Genomic DNA, 21,923 nt, shown 5'->3' on the forward strand with positions numbered 1-21,923 from the left:
AAGAACTACAAACAATACACATTTTAGATTTAGTTTTAATGATCGTTATCTATGCATCTTGAAAACGACCGACTTCTTTCCGTTGTATATTATTTAAAGATGAATGTCGTACAACTTTTATCATCAAATTTGATTAATATTAATTGTATAACAAAACTGATATTTTACATCTACCTTAGATGATTTTTATCTATATTTAGCTTCGACTTCATTCGCGTTAATGAACCCTATTCATTCCGTTACGTGACAAATGGAATTAAAATGCGTCGCGATGTTTTGCTTCAAACCTGATTTATACACGTCAAAAATCAAGTTTTATATAAAAATTCATCGGTTCCATTTTCTAATTCTGAAATTACATAGATGAGACGACTTCAGAAATCTAGATTTTTATTACTAAAACTGAAAAAATATTAGAACAATTAAATATATTTAAAACATCTATACTCTATATTACATTAACAACAGTATGGAGTTTTACTACGTACTTATTTTTATTATTTTTTTGTAATAATGTATTATTTTGTTGACTAAACGTGGAAGAAAACAATCATAATAAATTCTTAGTTCAAATATAATTTTTGAACTAAAACAATATTTCCTTTAAAAATATATTTCAATGAGTTAATTTTAACTTACTGAATTATATCTTTTGATTGTTTCGAAAATTCAAATATAATATACTTCATTAAATAAATTACAGAAATACAGTAGCCCCTCGTTATATCGCGCTTGTCGGGAGACACAGAAAGAGCGCGATATAACCGAGTACTAAAAATTCTGGGCTTATAATAAACAGATTATACATACTATAGAATCTCTATCTTCTATTCTTTCATCAAGTGTTTCTGATATATAAAATAAAGCTTACTTGTTAGTTTTGCAATACTAAATTTTATTCGTGGTTATATCTATTAAATGACGTTTACGTAAACGATACCACGAACGCCCACTTAGCATTGTTTCTTTAAGAATGACATTTAAAGACAAATGTTGTCGATATAAAAACAAAATATCAGTTGCGATTTTATTATACAATAAATCGCTTACTAAAAATTCTTGTAATTTGTATTTTTCAATAAAAATTATAAATACAGTAATTGAAAATTTAAAAATAAATATTGAACATAATAATATGCATCAAAATTTATAAAATTACAAAGAGTAAAAATTCTCTAAAAAGCAAAATAAAGTTACTACTGTATAAAAATTTTAGAACTTTCCGTTCTGAAATAGAGAAATCTTTTCCTTGCGCATTTTGCGGTGAATTCAAAATTTCGAAAGAATTCGAAGGTGAATTCCTGTGAAATTTCGAATTCATAGAAACTTTTAAACGAGGAGACTAAAACCAATAAACAAATTCGTATAAATAAGCAAACTGGTGGACAGATCAATTATCATTTACATTTGTTTCCTTTTGATATTAAAAGTTGCTTGTTGTTTCACATTGCTGGTAGTTTTGAGGACAATGGTAGGAATAAAATACAGTATTTCATTGCAAAAAAAATTCACTGGCAACTGATATTTTAAAATTTATTGCATCCACGTGCTTTTAAAATTCGGGAGCTAAAAAAGCGCGATATAAGGAGGGGCTACTGCATTAAAACTTATATTTTCAGAATGGTGTTATACTGAGTTTTTTCAAATCAAGATATGGCCTACTATGAAATATTTATCTCCTTTATAATCTTTTGGTATTTTAAGTTTTTCGAAAATAAATTCGAAATTAATATGAAATTATAAAGATAAAACACGATATTTACTGTTAAGAAATGCAAATACCTGGTATTTCCTGATCCTTCCCAAATGCTCTTCGGTATTGTCTAACTTTTTAAGCTCCATTTCGGATCCTTGCTTGGGAAGTCTTCCATTAAGTGCTTCCGATTTTGCACAATCTTCCACCGGACTAGTTCTTATCGGTGAATTGGCAGGTTTGGGTGGAGGATATCTAGGTGGTGCCTTGGCAACTGCTACAAATGAATCTGGCACATCCACAGCCATTTCCCTAAGGGTACCGATTCCCTCCATGGAATGAACTATTCGATCAGCTGTATCTTTTATTTGTTCTTCACCGACTAAACATTTACTCGCCCGATCCGTTAGTTTATCGATGTTATTTACTTTCGTCACGGGTTGTTCCTTTTGTTCCCTATAAGTGACCGATTCGCTAATAGACGAAGAAGAGGGTTGAGTAGTGTCACCAGAAACGGGCCTCTTCCGGGGCGACGAAGAATAAGTAAGGAGTGAAAAATCTTCCGATGACGATGAAGAATTTTCGATCACCGGAAATTCTCGACTGTCTTCCTCTTCTTCTTCGGTCGACCTTTGAGGACCGGAAAGGGGCCTCTTTTTCGGTGACGAACTATAGGTAAGAAGAGAAAAGTCGGGTTGAGCACCTTCGATCTCCGACTGATCTTGGACCCTCTTCTTTGGCGAAGAGTTATAGCTTACGAGTCTTAAATCTTCTCGAGCTTTATCTTCGTCTAAGATTTCTTGTTTTAATTCGAGTTCTTGATCGTGAGGTTCTTGTTCTATCGGAGCAGAATCACCTTGGGGACCATTGGCATTCGATGCCGCCGGAATAGACTGTCCACTTCCACTGGATTTTCTCCTTTTAAGTTTATCTTTTTTTACTCTTTCTAACGTTGCACTCTGAATTTCTGGTACCGAAGTCACGTAAACTGGATTGTTTTCAATTACTCCGTTCAAATCGGATTCGTTCTGGGGCCTGTACTCGTTTAATTCCTGAGACAATTTGGTCATGTCAATAGGCTTGATTTTTCGTAAGGCCGATAGTCGTTCGAGCCTTTCTCGCGCCTGCTGCTCAACGGCAATGACGAAGGCATCTTGGACATGAACGTTCTGTGCTAAATCTAACGCTGAAAAAAAATTCATCTCATAACTTTTTAAAGAAATTAGTAATATAATCAATAGAAATTAAGTTTTCAATAAAGACTATTTTCAATGCAGTATTTCAAAGAATGAAAATATATTATTATTGCTATTACGGCGTAATTATGTATATAGCGCAATGTATTATTATTTAAATATTATTAAATTGCGACATATATATTATTACAAATTCCTAATGAACGTTTTATAATTATTTACGGATCTCGTATAAACCTCCTTACCCTACTTACCCTATTCCGCAGAAAATAAATGGAGTCAGAAATAAACAAGAACCAATTCCGTGTTATTATTATTATTATACGAATTACAACACGCAGTGTAAATCGACAACATCAAAATAATTTTTACCTATTCCAAAAATCGGTGAAAATCTTCGGTCTTAAAAAATTGAATGATTTTGAATTTAAAAAAAAAATGTTATCCAGTAAATATTTTCATTACACGAAAATATACAATAGTGAATGATTATGACTTTCAATCGTTAAGAATTTATAACAGTAAAATCTTTCAAGCTGACAGAATTTCAGAAATTCGTGATCTCTAAGTATTTATTATTTCCTTCTTTAAAAATAGAGGGAGAAGTTATTTATTTTAATTATTGTCTCATTGAAACATTGTTTTTCTGTTCTATCAAAATACTAAATGACAATTTAAAAAATAAACACAATATCAATGCGATATTTACAGACAATTACGTAAACTAAACTTGAGAATAGGATTTGTAAACTTAAAAAAAATTGAAAACCGATTAACTTTAGTTAAACTATTAAATTTATTCGAAGTTTAAGATATTACATGAAATAAGGAACGTCGATACTTTGTTTTATATGTAAGAAGTGTCAGTATTTTCAGAATTAAATACATTGCAACAATAAAGTGTACTTTAAATGTTTTCAGAGTACGCGAGTTAACATTTCATAAATTTTACATTGCTATTCATTGAAAAAATACGAATTTACGTTCATTCGATTCACAGCATAAATTCGTCTGGTTAGGGACATACTAAGGGATCGAATTTTAAACATAGGACCAGAGTTCGAATCCCTTTTCTGATCAAAATTCCTTTTTCCATCCTCCTTATTACAAAAAAGGTAGGCTATCAACAACGATAAACAAAAATAATAATTACGTTCCAAAAATGTTTTTCAAAACAATCTCTTACGTTAAACGAATATTTTTGCTTACCTCCAATTATTTTAAGTCTAGACTTTTTCTTGTTTACAAGATTTCGAGTGATTTAAAATTAAAAGATTTCTGTAAATTATATAAGGTGTAGCTTTATTAAAGTTCAATAATTTCTTCTACAAATTGATCTTCCTCGGGCAGTGTGTGTTCATTAAAAATAATAAGGATATTTGCAAACGGATTTCAGATGGAATAGAATTAATACTACACAAATAATAAGATTAAACATTAAAGCGTATTTATATTAAATTTGTATCTGATTCGTACAACTTATTGTGAATATAATATATAGTCTGACATACAATCATACTTTTAAAAGAAACGATATCGATAGGTATAATAATAAATATTCCTGGGCTACAGCAGATTAATAAATGAATATTTTACTTTTCTATAATATTAAAATAGAAACAGTCTGTCGCCTCGACTCCACTATTTCGATCAATGCCTATAAAACTGAAAAGAATAACCATGCCAACGTTTGTATTCTTGGAAATCTGACAGCCTATCTCACAATTTCGTCATTCATATATTTACATCATTTCGATCGTTATTAAATAATAATAATAATATAAAACAATCAAATTACTACAAATATATTAATTACTATTATATATTAAATATAAAATCACGATTCACAAGACTGAAACATTAAAAGTAGCAGATTCTGCTTTTAACTTTTCATTCTTCATTTTTATCTCTGTCTTTTTTCTTAAAAAATAATTTATATTTTGTATTAAAATGAATCTGATTTAAAAAAAAAAGATGTCTTAAACAATCTACACGTGAATTCTATCAAAATATTTTTTGTCTTTTATAAAAAAAAACTATTCAAATATTCCATTATGGTCCTTACATAATTTATTTTTGAAAAATTGTTTCGACAACGCAAAACAGCATTATGTTTCAGATATATTTCCGAAAATATTTTCCAATGCTTCGTCAGGCTATTATTTACCAATACATCTCTAACGTTATTGTTTTTTTTTTATAAAGAAATTATAATAACAAACATTAGAGACATAGTTATCCTCCTAATATAAAATTTTCCAGTAAGATTATAATTAAATTTGTATGGAATCTTGATATACACATTTCATATATATAAAACAAAAATACAAGTTTAAAAGTGCTGATTTTCGTAGGAAGAAGATTGAGTTACATCATAGCATGCAGATTTATCTAAGGAATTTTTGTATTTTTTCTAAATAAGGTCCAAGTCCTGTAGATAAAAGTAAACGCCACGATCGAGCAAAACAGAATTTTGTTTAACAAAGTTAGGAATGACAAGAATTTGGTGTTTTAAAATTGTTATTTTAAAACACGTCACCAACAGTCCGCAAGACCGTATCCGTAGTCGTACGAATAGAAAGCTTGTTTTTTTCGGGTAATTTCGTTTACAATTTCTTCGCAAAACATTTTTTTGTCATTCTAGTAACTGTTGTTGCGATAAAAATAGACAAAGTATTATTAGTTACTATCATTTGTCCTTCACAGCCAAAAAAATCTTTCGAAATAATATTTCACAAAGCTATCGACTGAAAATTTCTTATATATATTAAGAGAATTGATGGATGTAAAGGTTTACCATTCTGTATCATTAAGTCGCGTAATCGTCGGGGTGTTTGTTTACTCGCAAGATCGATAACCCGCTTCGATAATCATCTCTTCACGTTCCTTATTCCCGAACGACGAGTAAGGTATGTGGATTCCATACACCTGTTTTTTTCATTTACAAATAACGAGTCGGTGACCGGGTCAGTGGCTCATAAACTGCGGTAGTACGAGTGTATTTAATTTACGGACCGAATCAAACGTTTTAAGTTTATTTTCGATACTATTAACGGAAAGAGTACCGCGGACCATTCTCTTTACAATGCGAATCTGGCAGAGCGTAGTAACGAATCCTACATAAAAATTGATTACGTATACGTCTAACTTCCATCGAATCATTCCGGCACTTTTTCTCGTGACGTCAACGAAGGAAATGACGTCTTCTAAGGGAGAACGAAGTTTCTTTGGAGGGCAACGGGAAGAAACGTCAACCCGCTGTTGGATTAAAGCAACACCAATCGCTCCGGAGGCGATCTGCATGCGATTACATAGAAAATTTAAAATGTTTGCGTTTTGAATATTTTGGAAATTCCGAATTCATATAGAATTAAATCTATGTCAAAAAATGATTTTATTAAGGAAAACTTCGGGAAAGGAAACGTCGTTTAATAAACGTTAATATCGCGAGAAATCGCCGTTTAGTAAATCTTATGTCAACAGATTTCGGACTTAATTTTAACTGCAAGCATTTCGGGAAGGCGGAAAATGATTTTCTCGTATAAATATAGCCGTTGCCAGAAAGCCGCTTAGCATTACGCGCGAGACAACTCTTATTGCCATTGGCAACACACCCCGTATTAATTCGACCATAACATTTAGCGATCGTTACTTTTCTAATCTACGTTAAGGTAAAGTACAGATTTTGAATATTTCGTTAGAAACGTCTAAAACGAATTGCGTCCATTTCGACAATCGTTACCTGGAACCGTAAAGATTAAATTCTTCTCGTCTTTCTGGGAATTTACACGTGTACTAAAGGCCTATAAACTGCTACCCTCCCCGTCACCTCGATCAGAGCCGGTTTAGACTCACCTGCGATAATTTTGCTTACGTATAGTTACAACGTCGGAAATCGACTCACCTTTCGTATATCGGAGTATTTTAATATAAGGGAGTAAATCCGATCCGATACACGCCACACCACATCGCACACTGGTACTGGTTCACGTGGCAAATGCCGAATCCACCCCCCGCCCAGTGACGTCACGAGGGACAGGAATGCTGTTGCGGACGAGTCGATTTTCTGCGTTGCGGGGAGAGCGAATCGTTGGGATGCAATCGTCTACGAGTAGCGCAGATTATTTTCTTTATCGCATTCGTTTTTTTCCCGCAGAAGAATGCGCACAAACGGAGAATAAAACAAATTTCGTAGTCGCATTTTCCAATTTTGAATCGATTTCGGACGTGTTTCCGGAACAAATGGTATTCGTCAAGAATGTAGTTGTAGTGTTTCGACACTCTTATACACGGCAAACAAATTGGATTCGCTCAACTAAGAAGATCGAATTAAAGCATGGAATAAATTAAGAACGAATTCGGGAATATTTTCTACTTAATTTCGTAACTCCGCAATAATAAAGTATAATAATCGATTAATTAAAGCAATAGTTTTAATACGTATTAACAATTTAAAATAAATATGGCCAGAAACAAATTCGAAAATTTACGGAGAGAACTTCTTAGCTCCGAGAGAACAATCGAAATTGTGAATGGAGAAACCCCGGTTGATATGACAACCGTTGCTATGGTTACAAGCAAACTGTGTAGCTTTCGATTTCGTACATCGTGACGAAGACACGTGACATTTAGACGGCACCCCCCCCCCAAAAAAAGTTGATAAATCGTCGTAACTATAAAAAATGATACTTACAATTCACATAGAATTATTAATTTTAATACGCAACGAGAGAACGTGCATTTAGCCACGGATAAAAAATTGCAGATGGCAGAAAGAATCCTTATCAAAAATCCAATTACTAAAAACGCAATCGTCGAAATATTTGATAGGTAATAGTTATAATATCTCGTTAGCGTAATTCCTAAATTTATATTTTAAAGAACGAAAAAAAAAAGTTTAAAGTTAATCGATTTTCCTTCCTCGTATTTTTCGCTGTTAAGGCAAAAATGAAAATTGACTCTCGGTGACGTCAGTTTTAGACAAAATGAGGAAATCTTTTATGAGAAGTCTCGCTATTGCTAACATCTCGTCGTCCTTCGAATTGTTCGGTCTGGCGAGGATGATAAATCTGCGCTGCTATATTTGATACTCGCTTGCCATTTTAGGCCAACTGCAAGCTTAATATAAACATCACCGCGACGGTACCATTTGATGACTATACGCGCATTAAAATTTTGAGTTTTAAGACATTTTTTTTTTTTTTTTTGTAAATGTTTCCGTTCAAGGAGAGTATTACGTAGGCTTATCTTTTTTCCCCGACATTTGGAGCATCGATCCAATATTATGCCGTTGTATAAAAACCACTTGTCGAGATCTGTCTGTTCCGAAAGAGGCCATTGACAGTATTTTGCTTTGTAGTCACACTTCAACGAACCCGTTCCATTATCAATTGTATCGTTCCATCACTCATTAGTACTATACACAATAGAAGGCGGCAAATTCATTCGACGTAACACCGAAAATTGTATGAAAGAGTCGATTCTTTTCGATAAGGCGTTTCGAACTGATTAAAATTTGTTAGAGCATTCGATTAAAGATAGATGGAGCCACTCGATAAATTACGAATTTCCGGATCTGTAACTTCCGGCGATTTCCAGATGACTTCCGTTTTCGGGAAGAGCTACAATGCCGCGTGCGATGAGGATGCTATCGGAAAAACGAAAAATGATTTCTCGACATCTTTCTTTTTTCACGAGGAAGAAAGACATCGACCAATCTTTTACGTATAATTTTCGTTACCAATGCAGGAATAAATGGTAAATCTTAATAAATCCGAGAGAAGATGTACTAATATTAACAATTTAAAAAAATAAATATAAATATATCCGAGTCGTACAAGAGATTTAATTAGGAAAAACGTAGGAGAATCACGTCTATTATAAAAGATGGTCTTCGTAATGGTTCGGAGACGACGATAAAAGAGATTTTTCATCATTCAATAATTAGCTTCGAGATGGGAAATTAAGATGCGACATACGTGTGGCTATACTCCACCGAATTCGTGACAATTGCATAAGCAATTAAATTTCGAAAACTACAATCGGGTTGCATTATCATATACAGATCTGTTGGTTTCTCCACCGAATACAATTAGATTTGAGTTAAGCAATTATCGTTTTAAGCATCATTTTCGAAAGAAAAATGTAGTTTTCTGGATAATGAATATTTAATTAAAAAAGAAGAGCGTAAAATCTATTTCTATTTCTGATTTTTTTCCACATCACAGGACAGATTAAATCAGTTATTTATTTTTAGCTTAATTATAAATTGATTATTATTCGGGCGCGGATATATTTAACACAGGTTTTTGTTGCACATATTATATTTTTAACCTGTTAAAAGTAGTAATTATTTATCAGAAGCATTTCTTTGACATTTTGCTTTTGATTTCAGATTATGCAATGCGTTCTAAAAAACTTTAAAACTTTTTATCTTGTTTTTTAAAAATCAAGAAAAAAAAAGATAGTTGTACAGAATGTAAAATTTAAATAGCTATTGCTTAGTTGCACCCATTCTATCAGGAGATTTCATCAGATGTCTAGTTTACAAAGAAAAAACGTATTCGGTGTAAATATAGGCTATATATAGACTATATTTAAATATATTAAATGCGACTGAAATAAAAAATAAGTTTTTTGGCATTAGCTGCAGTTCCAGCATCCAATTACCGACTGTTTCTTTTTTCTAACAGGTCATCCTCTGCTGATTCTCCTGGGAAACGCGATTCCGTTCCGGCTTCTTTCCATAATACGAATGAAAACCAATGGAGAGATACACGCTAAGCAAATTATACCCGTGGTTTTTGCTTTAAATAAATTTAGATAAAAATAACATATCGTTTCGTATTATTTATATAAAAAATAAACTAATGCATATCGGGAAATCTTCGATATCAAATATATAAATAAATACGAGCAAAATCAATAAATATAAGCTAAGTAATACAATTCCTTAGCACAAAAATTGTAGATGCTTATGAAAGATATCCGCCGATTATTAAATTGCTACGACTATATTTTTTTCTTCGTCCAAATTTTATCAAAATGTATCGCTATGTAAATATTTATGCAATCTATTTGTCGTACACTCGCATAAATTAAATAAATAATTTACGATAATAAACAAAGCCAAATTAATGACAGAGCCGACTTTCTGTACATAACAGTAAGAACACACGGGTATTGTTTAGTATAACACACTTTTATAAAACGAAAACAGACAGGTAAAGTTTCTTCTATCTTTATCGCGAAACATTTCTTTATTTTAGTCTTTAAAATAAATGCACTCACCCAATTTCGTACCCGTTTTTCTCTTCACCCGCAGACATATCGTTCGAGAACGAATACACTGAAAGAATAAAAGATAATGTTTTTGAAACGGAGAACCTCCTCTGTGTTTTGTAAACTGTCCTACATTAACACCAACAAGCCGCCATGCCGGAAACGGTCTAAGTCCATTCTCCGAATTATAAGAGGGGTGGCAGTTTGTTAGTGCGATGACCCGACTCTCATCTAGACTATCGGTACGATTCTTTCTCCGGTAAATCAGGTAATTCAGGTAGATAACAGGTAGTTATGCTTCCTGACAGGATATGGTCTCATCTATTTCTCTCGAACTTTTTCTTGCAGTTTTTAAGACTTAAATTTTTATTTTTAGATATTAATTTATAAGTAATTAGGTATCTTTAACAAAGCTTTATTTAAAAAATTACGAAATATTTCCGGATAAAAAATTAAGATTCGTAACTTACACTATTAATTAGCCGATATACATAATACATAATTTTTTTTTTATTATTCGTTGAATGTAAAAGCAAGAAAAACATTGGACGTAAAGCTTTTAACTCACCTGGTGTATGTGCGAAATGACTTCGGTATGAGTACAATTTTCTAGAGTTCTTCCATTCACTTCTAAGATTTCATCTCCCACTTCCAAATCCGCTCTATCTGCTGGAGAACCTACAAATAAAATCCGTTTATTGTGTAGTGAGAAAACATATCAATCTACTCGAAACATTTCATTGTTACAGTTTATTCTCTCGCAAATATAAACTATTTCCTTTATATTGTTGTATATTGCTGTTCGTGTACAAAGTGCAATACTGCTGTTACTTAGAAAATAAGTCTGTTAATTTATTATCGCAGAGAAAAGAAAGGGAAAAAAAATTTTTTTTAACGAGACTTTCAATTAAATCCATTCTTCGTTTTTTACATTTCAGTTAATTACGATCATTTAACAAACAGGAACATAAAATAACGATTATTTAATCCGAGAGTAGAAATTACATTTCGAATTTTGAGATAATATAAATTATTTAATTATTTTCTAGAGTAGATTATTATTAAAAGTTATAAAATATTTTAAATGAAATTTATGTTGTTAATTTGAAAAATTGAGAAGCATATAAGTAATTTATATCTGAAATATTGTGCCTAGCGAAAGCTCTATACAATAAATTATTGGAGAAATAAAATCGATAAAAGTGACGTAATTAAGTTATGCTCTTGGATTTCAGTTAAAATCGTTTCTAAATATTATGGTAATAAATTTTACGAATGCGTTTTTACTTCGTTAATCTATAAACGTCTCAAAAAATAAATGTTATACAATATTTTAACTTTAAATATTGAAACTCTTAAGCCGTTCTTTCCACCTCTTCTAACGTTTGGAATTTTGTTTTTCTATTTCGAACTCTCCTACAGCAATTTCAATAATGGAAAAGAAGTAAACTTAAAACCGGTCTTTTCTCGTTTATTTTCTATGCTTAACCTTCTTAGTTCAATTCATTACACCGAGGGGAGCGATCTACTCTCGAGGGTGCCATAACTATTACCACTGCCAAGAAATATCTCGAAAACTATGCTAGCTCATCGATCACGGTTTCTTATACGGTGGCTCCATCTGATGTTTAATAATAGTATCGAAATGATACGTAAGTCTCAGTTCTTTATCTAAAAAATTCATTCGATTGATTGTAATTCATATCAATTATATCGAAACACTATATTCGAAATTGAAATCTTTGAAATTCATTTTTTAAACAGGAAAAGAAACTATTTAGATCCCACAAGCACAATCCATTATTTTTCACAAAGGAGAAATTAAGCGTAAAAAATTGTCTCTTGCGAGAGTCATTTTGCCTAGAGCTTTGAATAATTTATTTAATTTGTTGCTATTGTCATTATATATATTTATTTATTTAATATTCTTTTATTAAGCAATTTATAAATTTATCTCATAACATTTATTATCAATAAATAATATTTTAATTCGTAAACGAGCCATTAAAGTTTAAAAAAAATTAATTAATTAATTAATTAATTAGAGTGTTATTCTCAGTTTTTACATAAATTCTTTTCATTTTTCTAGTATCGATTTGCATCGTTTAGGTATTGTATTGTAAAAAACTCTTAATCAGCAAAACAAATTATTTGTTTTTTTTATCGATAATTTTATTTTGTCATCTTAGTCAGCGTTACAAAGTATATAGGTTACATCGCTTCATTTATATTGTTTTAAAAATTATAAAAAACATTCGAAAACTAATTGAAATAAGCTTTAAATAAATGTTTCGAAATGAGAAGACGTTACCATCAATCTTTCTAAAATAAACAACTATAAAAATCGCTCTAAATGCACGAACGAGCCGGGCCATTCACGAAAGACTTCTATCAAAGTAAATCAACTTCTCGTAATGATCGCGAAATTTGTCACGACACGGGACAATTTTTTGTTTTCTTTTAATGGTTCCATTTCCGGTTACCAGGGATCCATTAACTACTTATAGGCATATGGCGCCATCTGGTGAAATTAAATAGACACGTTAGTCTATCGTTATAACTTTTATACGAAACAAAATCGGTGGAATAAAATAATTAAATACATTCAAATAATTATAACCGTGCGACTTATTCCGTTGTAACTGTAAACGACGGCTTTATTGAAATTTGCACATGTATTTTCAATTCCTGTTTGCTTCGCGATTTTGTATAAATATTTACGTATGATTTTTTAAATTATATATATATATATATATATATATATACCGCTTATTTATATGCAGGAATGGCTGATTTCAAATTCAAATCCTAAAGTGATATTACGAAGTCGAATACGAAAGGAATTTCCACGTTTTACATTATTTATGATTTTAGTAATAAACTAGTGTTGGATTTTTTTGAATATGTATTTCTTATCAGTTTTATTTTTACTTAAATTTTTCTTATAATTCCAAATCAAATTCATTTATAAAGGTGAAATAATACAGTACTGTATAATAGCAAATACACTTATTAATCCTTAGCATTACTTTCATTAGACTACAATACAGATCGCATTCTAAACATTAATTCTTTTCTCTTTTACATCGAATATTATAAACAATCTACAATATTTCAAATACTAATTTTTATATTAACTCATTTTATCATTGTAATTACATATATTATAGATAATATCGACAATTAAATTTATTATTTTTTAAAGAGATATAATCTTAAAACTTTTATCTACGGATTGAAACAAAGGTACTATTATAAACTCTGTCGTGAATCCCCGAGGCACCGAACGTATATATCTACAAGGGAATACGTCTAAGAGATTCTCCACAAGTGAAACGTGTATAAAAATATTGTTAAGCTTTGAGATTTTTATCGTTTATTTTGTGAAATTGGTGATTACGTATTTTATATTTTAAGCATTTTTTCACGAAAAAATCAATAGAATTAAAGCGAAAAACGACTTTATCAGAAAGAAAAGACTAGAAAAACGGATCGTGTCGTAATAAATAAAAATAGCCATGCCGAGTCGTCGATTCGACTTGATCCATTTAATAAAATCCTTATATTCTTAATTCGGTATCTTTTAAAGTTTCTGAACTGTAAAGATTATATCGAATCATAATGGGTATTAAATGTAATAAAGAGTATTTAAATCAATTCTAATTTTCTTCAATGTAGATTTAAAAAAAAGGGGGAAAAAACATTTTGTTTAGAATAATGATAAACAGTAAATTTAACAAATTTACTTTATGCAAATTCTCAATTTTTGGAAAAATTGAACATTTATTTTTATTATTATAACAGAATTAATAATGTATTTACTTTAAACAGTACGCAGTATTATTATTATTGATAATTTTTATTAATTTTACTTTTTACAAAACGTTTAGTCAACGAGTAATGATTTTTATTTTATAAATTAGTATTTAATTACGCCGATTTTTATAATTATTAATCGTCATTTATACTTATTAAAAAAGCAAAAAACAGTACAGTAACTCGTGATGCAAATTATAAAAACTACATAATTAAGATATTGCATTGACAATAAATAATTTAGGCCCTACTTAAAATAATAAGTAAATAATAGGGTTGATTCTTTTTAAAGCAATAAATATTACTTTGCTTTTTATACTAATTTAAACTTAAAAAATATTTTTAGTTATTAAAACTTGTGTAAAGATGACTTTTGTTCTTTTATGATTGGGCAATTCTAAACCGTAACTAGCCAAGCGAATAATGAGCAATACCATTGTGTAATCTTAATCATTGTTAATAGACCTATACAACAATAAGCTTGTAATATTAATATATTATATGACTGTATATAGATAACTATAAATAAATTATCTATTATTATTGAAATTACAGATTATTTTATATTTGAATATTAATTAATACAAAATATAGGTAATTTAACAATAAATTACTGGAAAATAGAGTAAATCTATATTAAAATTATTAAATTATCGTTATGCATGTTACCTGCGTGTAGCCTTAAGTTATATAATGACTGAGTTAATTGTCGTAAGTATGATATGGATTGTTAAATACTAAATTTCGTCTACAATAGCTTACTTGTCTACAACGTGTTTTGCAACACGTAAATGTACTGTATCAAAATTAATAATTATATATTTATTTTAAAAAAGTACAAAGATTATTTATGAACGGATGTTTCTGAACAACTTTTAATTCAAATATAAATACGTTTCTATATTAAGATTTTAATTTTAAACCTTTTTTTTAACTCAAGAAAATTATTTTTCATTCGGACCATTAAACTTCTCTAAAATATTGTGAAACGAATAGTTTTAAACGTGAAAAACTCGTAAAAAATGATACTGCGTAGAGTAATTTTTATACCTCGAAAGAAATTTATTATATTTATTCAGAATTTGCCATTTTTCAACATAAAAAATACAACAACGATTTGCATATATTGTCTACAGATATTATTAATATAAAATCTTCATCTATAATACTAGATATGATCAGCACTTAACTTAATTGTTATCAAGAGAATACTGATAATAACTCACTAATCACCGGTACACTTTTCTTTCACTGCAATTAATTTATGAATATATAAGCATATATATATATATAGTTTTTTTTTATTTTTAGATTAAATTAATTTTCTTTTCTATAAGATAAGATCTTGGATACTATTAGATAATTCATGAAAACCCCATGCATTCATTTCAAGATAGCGAAGATTTGTTTGATAAGCAACCGATATATTTTCTTCTTTTAGTTGTTTTGAATTCTTGAAAAATTAATTTAAGATTGTCTATAAACAATTTTTATAATTAAATTATTAATTAATTTGTAGATTGAAAATATTATCGTTGAGAGAATAGCTATTATTTTAAATTATTGATTATAAGAGACTATTTTCAACGTATAATCATTGAGTGAATCACAATAAATGCTAATTTTTAATAATTAAGGTACAAGATTTAGTATGAAAGACAAAATTGAATTTTTAAACAATTTATTCTATATAGGCCTATATACAGTATATTAATTATAGATCTAATACTCTTCTTTAATATACAATCTTTTCCTATGATATTATATTATATTATACTGTATTATAGTGCATAAATACTTTTCTTAATTTATATTAATTTAATTTTATTCTTTTTATATTTAATTAAAAATGTTAACTTAGTAAAGGACGAGTCATTTATAAAGTGTTAATAAGTACAGATTTATATAAATCGCTTTTGTAAATAATTGAAAATTATAAGATATTTTATTAAAATTTATTTATACTTTACAGAATTAAATTTTAATTGGAAAAATTCGAAAAATATATACGGAAATGTAATTAACAGAGATTAAATTGTTACGGATCTGGTTAATAATTAAGTATTAAATTCTATACCTTATGTAATCGGCGATGCATTTTACATAGACTCGACACAAAGAAAACGAGTGAAATATTTTTAATTCGATAATATGTATAGAATAATTAATTTTTTGATAGTTTCGGCTCAATAATTTTACTCAAATTTCATTTTAATAAGCGATCTAATTCGATAAACTATCGTTTATTATTAATAAATAGCATTCTATTAACTAGAAAATAATTATACGTAACAATTAATTAGTTTCCTCTCGTCGTTATACTTAGATAAATTCAAACACTAAAGATCTTAGAAACATTATATATTATTAATTAATACTATTTCTTACGTAATAACATCAATTATAATAATATTATATATACTTTTATTTTTTATATATCTATAATAAAACAATTCATGTTTGTTTATTTTACTTCTCATATATTAATATTCCTACCTTCGCTTTGCGTCAAACCGAACCGAAGACGTAATAATTATTATTTATTTAAATGGAAAAACACGTTATACATTTATACATTTATTATATATATATATACAGTCGAGTCCGCATAAGTCGTCATAGGTATAACTCGACACCGTCGGTTAAATAGTCAGTTTTCTGTGGTCCCGGCCGACTTACATAGGCATTAATGTTAAAAAAAAACTCTGGTTTACTCGACACCGTTTAACTCGTCATCACTGGATAAATCAACATACTTTTGCTGCCCCACACATGAGTTCACACCACACTGCACAGTGTGAACTCATTTTTTTCCGGAGGGGAGTCGACTTATTAAGGCATTTTTATTAATATGTATATATTAACATTTTATGTATTTTTATATATAAAATAATAACAGATAAACAGAAAGAAAATATACAATCTACATCAACGTCACAGCAGAATCCGATTTTGCATTTTCTCACGTCAAGCGTTATTTGTAGCACGTGTTTCACATTTCTGTTAAAAATGAGTGTCCAAAAACTAACAACGTTCCGCTGAAGGAAAAATACGAACTTGTTTCTGAATTTGAATGTATGAAAACTTCGCAAGCCGAATTTGCAAAACAAAAAAACCTTCCAAAAACAACGTTGGAGGGAATCCTGAAGAAAAAAGAGGAAATTAAGAAACGTTTTCTTGGATTTTCTTCGCGACTGCCTCGAAAACGCTAGAGAAAGTCGCCGTACAAAGATGTCGAAGATACTCTGGTACGTTGGCTAAAGCAAATTCGTTCATCGAATCTTCCTGTTTCGGGACCGATACTGAAACAAAAGGTGATGGAAATTACTGGGGTACTTGGAGTAGAAATCAACTTTAGTGCCAGTGATGGAAGGTCAGAGAGGTGCATTGCACTACTGAATTTACCTAATTGTGGTACAATATTGTAGTTTTTTTCAACCTCGCTTTAGTCGTCATATCGGATAAATCGATACATTTTCACTTCCCATTGGGGTGTTGACTTATGCGGACTCGACTATATATATATTATATATATATATATATATATATATATATATATACTGACATTTTAATTTTAAATAAATTATATCTCGTGTTGCAAATCTCTGGTAAAGATTTTAAAATTTGATATAAACGTTTTCGTTAATTTATGTGATGGTTTCAAATTAAAAGTAAAATTATCTAAAAGAAACAAAAAACACTTTGGTAAGTCCATGTATAAAATATCTCTAAATATATTTTATAAGATAAGACGATCAAGCGTCGTATTATATTAAATTACGATTAAATTAATGGCCTCGAAATATTTTTGCACAGATTACTTAAATCTTTTCGTCCTTTAATAGTGATTTCGTTAGAGTTTAATTTAGTAAATTGCATTTCCTAAACATCAGTTCTGTGGAAAAACTGCTTAAGTATCTCCAAGGTGAAAGACAGTATTCTTTATATGTCCCGAAATGTTGAATTTACTAAATTTCTTTTGTGTAGATAACAATCAAAATGTTCGATTATTTTGGTCATTTTTTAAACTTAAATTCTTTTAAATTTAAAAATATTCTAAAAGATTTGTTCATACTTTTTCATAATTAAATATTAATAATTGTATTTAGAGTTTTGTTTAGCTAATTCTATAAAACGGAAATTAAAAAATATTACACAATAAATTATAAATCTAAAATCTTAAAAGATATAGTACAGTAAATATTCGATTTAGATAAAATAGTTACATAAAAATTTAAAGCTATCGGGTTCGTTGGTTTCCGGATGTATTATTTATTATTCCAAAAACCGATTGGATCTACTTTTTTATTATATTTTAGATAAATTTATCAAACAAATTGGTTTGTTATTTGTTATCCATCGCTTTTGATTCTCTTTCTAACCGCGATCCGTTGGCGATAACCTTAATCTTAAATATTTATTTTTTATCGATAAGTAATGACACCGTTATTAATGGTCCGGAGTTTTCCCCGTAACAAATTGCCTTAGTTTTATCAGAATGTAAATCGAGAGAAAATAGCAACAACAATCACTAAAAGCTTATTTTATTGAATAAATATTTATTTAAAAGTTTTCAAGTCCTTTGTTCGAGCAATTCTCTGTCTCGTTGCGCAATAATAATCATTCGTCGTATTGACCGAATAACTTCAATTTATATAAATGAATAACAAAACGAGTGAAACTTTTTTGTATTTATATAAAGATAAGTAATTATATTTTTCCAATATAATAGTAGAATAAAATACAGAAGTACAAAAAAGGAAGGAACTTCACTAGATAAGACTAGAGAATGAATGTTTTACAGAAAAGGGAGAGCTAAATCTATAAAAAATTTTACGGTATGACTTATTATTTCATAAAAAATAAATAAGTTTATTTAATTTTTATAATATAAAATATTAAATTTTCGCTCGATAAGCATTGCTCGATGATAAACAAATGGAGTTTTTCGCCGAAAAAATGTATTGTCAAAAATTGTGAAATTTTATTGCCTTATTTTTATTTTTAAAAACGTTAATACGAGGTTTCTTATTTCTTAATTGTATTAATCTATAAATTAGTTTTGGTTTTTTTACGAAAAACATTTTCATAATTGTCTTTGCCATATTTCCAGAGGCAAACAAAAGACGAAACGAGATTTAACGATGCCACATTAACGTTCTGTTTAGACTCGATCCAGGAAGTGAACGAAACGAGAAAGAACACGCTACACCCTTCACGTCTCCACAAAAGAGACGCCCGCGTGACCTCTGAGGTCATCATATGCCAAATGAAGTAATTTGTAGACACGTTAAAACGTAGATGGTTATTACCAATTTTCGAAATTTCCATTATAAATTCTTTTTCTAGAGGTTCGAACAATAGACTTTTTCAGGAAATAAGTTGGAGTTATCATTAACATTGTTACTTCGGAACAGCTTAAACGGGTTGGTTTTATCTAGTATAGGATCGCGATCGGATACCGATATTATTTGGAACAAAAGACATTCAAACGAGTCGACGACAGCGCCAAGTGGTGACCTTGGAGCAGGTTTTTCACCCGAAATAGGGAGCGTCTCTATACACCTCAAGGCTACCGTCTATTTCATTTATTTTTTCCCCTATCTTTCACATATACAGACAATTTTCATTCAATTTTTCTCCGTTTCGACTAAATTTTCGACGTAATTTCCACTTTTTTTTTCGTTCCAAAAGTTTACTAGAGGAAATGATAATTTCCAATACGCCAAAATATTTATATAATAAGGTATTTCGATTTAGAGATGACTATTGGCTACGAATAGCAATTTGGAAATGTAGTTATTGCACGGTCGGAACGTTATCTTTTACGACGAGAATATCTGTATATTAGACTCTTATTTCTACAGTGTGATAAGCACTCGTTTCTCTCGAATGTCTTTCCAGCTGCATCTGTTGTCGTGGTGACGTCATTCATCCGGGATCCGGATGCTAGGAAAGCTCGGTATCGATCGACAAACGGTTAGCTATCAAGTAGCGAGAGAGAATCAAACAGAAACCATTCCTTTCTTATGCTCGATATAACTGCACAAATCCGAACGGACGCCAGAAAAATTCTCCAAATCCTAAAAATATTTCACTTGTAAGCAAACCCATAAAAGACCTAACTTTCCTCCCGTCCCGTTTTTGGTTTCTCGTTAATTGCGTTTTGTTAAATAAGCATAAAATATTTATTACCGACGATACAATTCCAATAACGTTAGCAAAACCGTATTAACCGATCGTCGATATCTTTAAGGAGAGCGATGCTTTAACATTCAAATCGTTAAAATTACGCAACGTTTTAATATTTTAGCAATTAACGTTTCGCAATTAAAAAAATAAACGATGGTCATTAAAACAGAGACGAGCTTGGATTTTGCTATTTGACCTAGTGTCACTAACAAAAGAATTTTTTCTCTCCCCCTCTGTATATTCCAGAAAGAAAGAAAGGAATTTTAAAAAGAACGACAAGAATGCGGGACAGGTTAGCGGGGAGAACTTTTTTTTTTACAAGGAAAACCGACTCAATTATAAAACTGAATCTGACGATTTATTTCGTATCGTTCTACGTCCCGTCCAAACTCTTTGGGCACCCGCCTGTAAATGGTTCACCATTTGAAAATTTCGGTCGCGCCAAGGCACCGGAGGACGTCCGGACCTCTATTTCACCGATGCAGGTGTCAGGTGAAAGCGACCTGCTAAGCGAGCGCGCTACGGTCTTTCCAATAAAATATTCGATAAAACTAGAAAATGCACGCGTATTTCGATATCTTTCGCAAATATAACTTTGAAGGTTTAAAATTCCATCTTCGTTTCTTCCATAAAAGGAATGGAGCAAACCGTCGAGGTATGCTTCGATACGAATGCCCTTTGGGTACGGATCTATTTGGATTCGGAGGTGCCTTCTAAACCATCTCCGATCTCCGTTTCCCCTTTAACCTTACGATATCCGGAATCCTCCCCAGCCAGATTTCTCTTAACTTAAACGGGTAAAATTTAAAAATAGAGAGAGAGGCGAATTACATTTAAGACGCGTGGTTAACGAGGGACGAAAAAAGGAATAGTTTCCGCTTGGAGTATTTCTCCAAACTAATTGAAGGAGGGAGGCGCGAATTAATTTTATTTACATTCGAGCGCCGCCGGTTCGAAACAATCGATTAATCGCGTTCCCGCCAAAAGGAGGACAAAAATGGGGATTGGTGCCACGAACCGTCGGAGGGCGGAAAGAATAGCGTCGTTTAATTTTTGCGGATGTGGAAGCGACGGAAAACCAACTCCGGCACGTTCCGTCGGATAATGGGGTTGGAGACGGCTTTTCTCTTAAAAGAAGTAAAGAAAGGACTGACCGTAAAGTTTGATCTTCTTGTCGGTGGTCTCAACCAAGATGATGACATATCCGCCGAGGTCCACCATGGCCGTACGCGATCAACTCTCGGCCATAACCGACGCCGTAGAATAATCCAGCGGGAGTAAACCACGACCGCTACGCCGACATTGCTAGGCCTACCAATAGGCGCACCTACTCCGCTGCGCGGTGCAGGTATCCACCGCCCGATCGATGCCGCGACTAGCAGCCAATCCGCCCCTGGCGGACGTCGGTCGAAGCTCCGTAGATGGCGCCAGCGAATTAGAGTAGGTCCGGGGAAAAAAGAATGGAAGATCAGGTGCGGAACGCCAAAGGTCGAATAGGACGTCAGATCGAACGGAAGTGGCCCGGCTTATTGTTAAACAAATTAGAAGACCGATTACTTTTATTCGTTTATACCTTATTAGATTTTTTTCTTCCTGGATAATAATTAAAGTTTTTCGATTTGTAAATGGAAGGGATGGCCGAATAAAGCGTTATTTTTCGAATTTCCTTTCAATTTCTAAGGTTGTTCCAAAGAAAATGAAATAATCATTTAAAATTACGTCGTATCGATTTCTATATTCCTTAT

General features: G+C 30.9%; 1 protein-coding gene across 3 annotated transcripts in view; it reads right to left on the reverse strand.

Moving 5' to 3' along the window:
- Window positions 1–21,558, reverse strand: part of sdt (stardust) — a 72,721-nt gene extending 51,163 nt beyond the window's left edge. Inside the window, exons 1-4 of one of the 3 annotated variants that reach the window (XM_067282566.1) lie at window positions 21,333–21,558; window positions 10,739–10,848; window positions 10,180–10,237; window positions 1,783–2,879 (exon numbers count right to left, since the gene is read on the reverse strand). In XM_067282566.1, coding sequence (XP_067138667.1) covers window positions 1,783–2,879; window positions 10,180–10,237; window positions 10,739–10,848; window positions 21,333–21,399 — 1,332 coding nt within the window. In that variant the 5' untranslated portion in view covers window positions 21,400–21,558. Of the gene's footprint in view, window positions 1–1,782; window positions 2,880–6,793; window positions 6,922–7,582; window positions 8,069–10,179; window positions 10,238–10,738; window positions 10,849–21,332 lie in introns of those variants that run through there. The other 2 variants (XM_067282568.1, XM_067282567.1) reach the window with 2 other exon arrangements.
- Window positions 21,559–21,923: the final 365 nt, after the last annotated feature.

This window comes from Centruroides vittatus, unplaced genomic scaffold (assembly GCF_030686945.1).
Source record: "Centruroides vittatus isolate TY-2023 unplaced genomic scaffold, ASM3068694v2 contig_958, whole genome shotgun sequence".
In the NCBI taxonomy this organism is placed as follows: Eukaryota; Metazoa; Arthropoda; class Arachnida; order Scorpiones; family Buthidae; genus Centruroides; species Centruroides vittatus.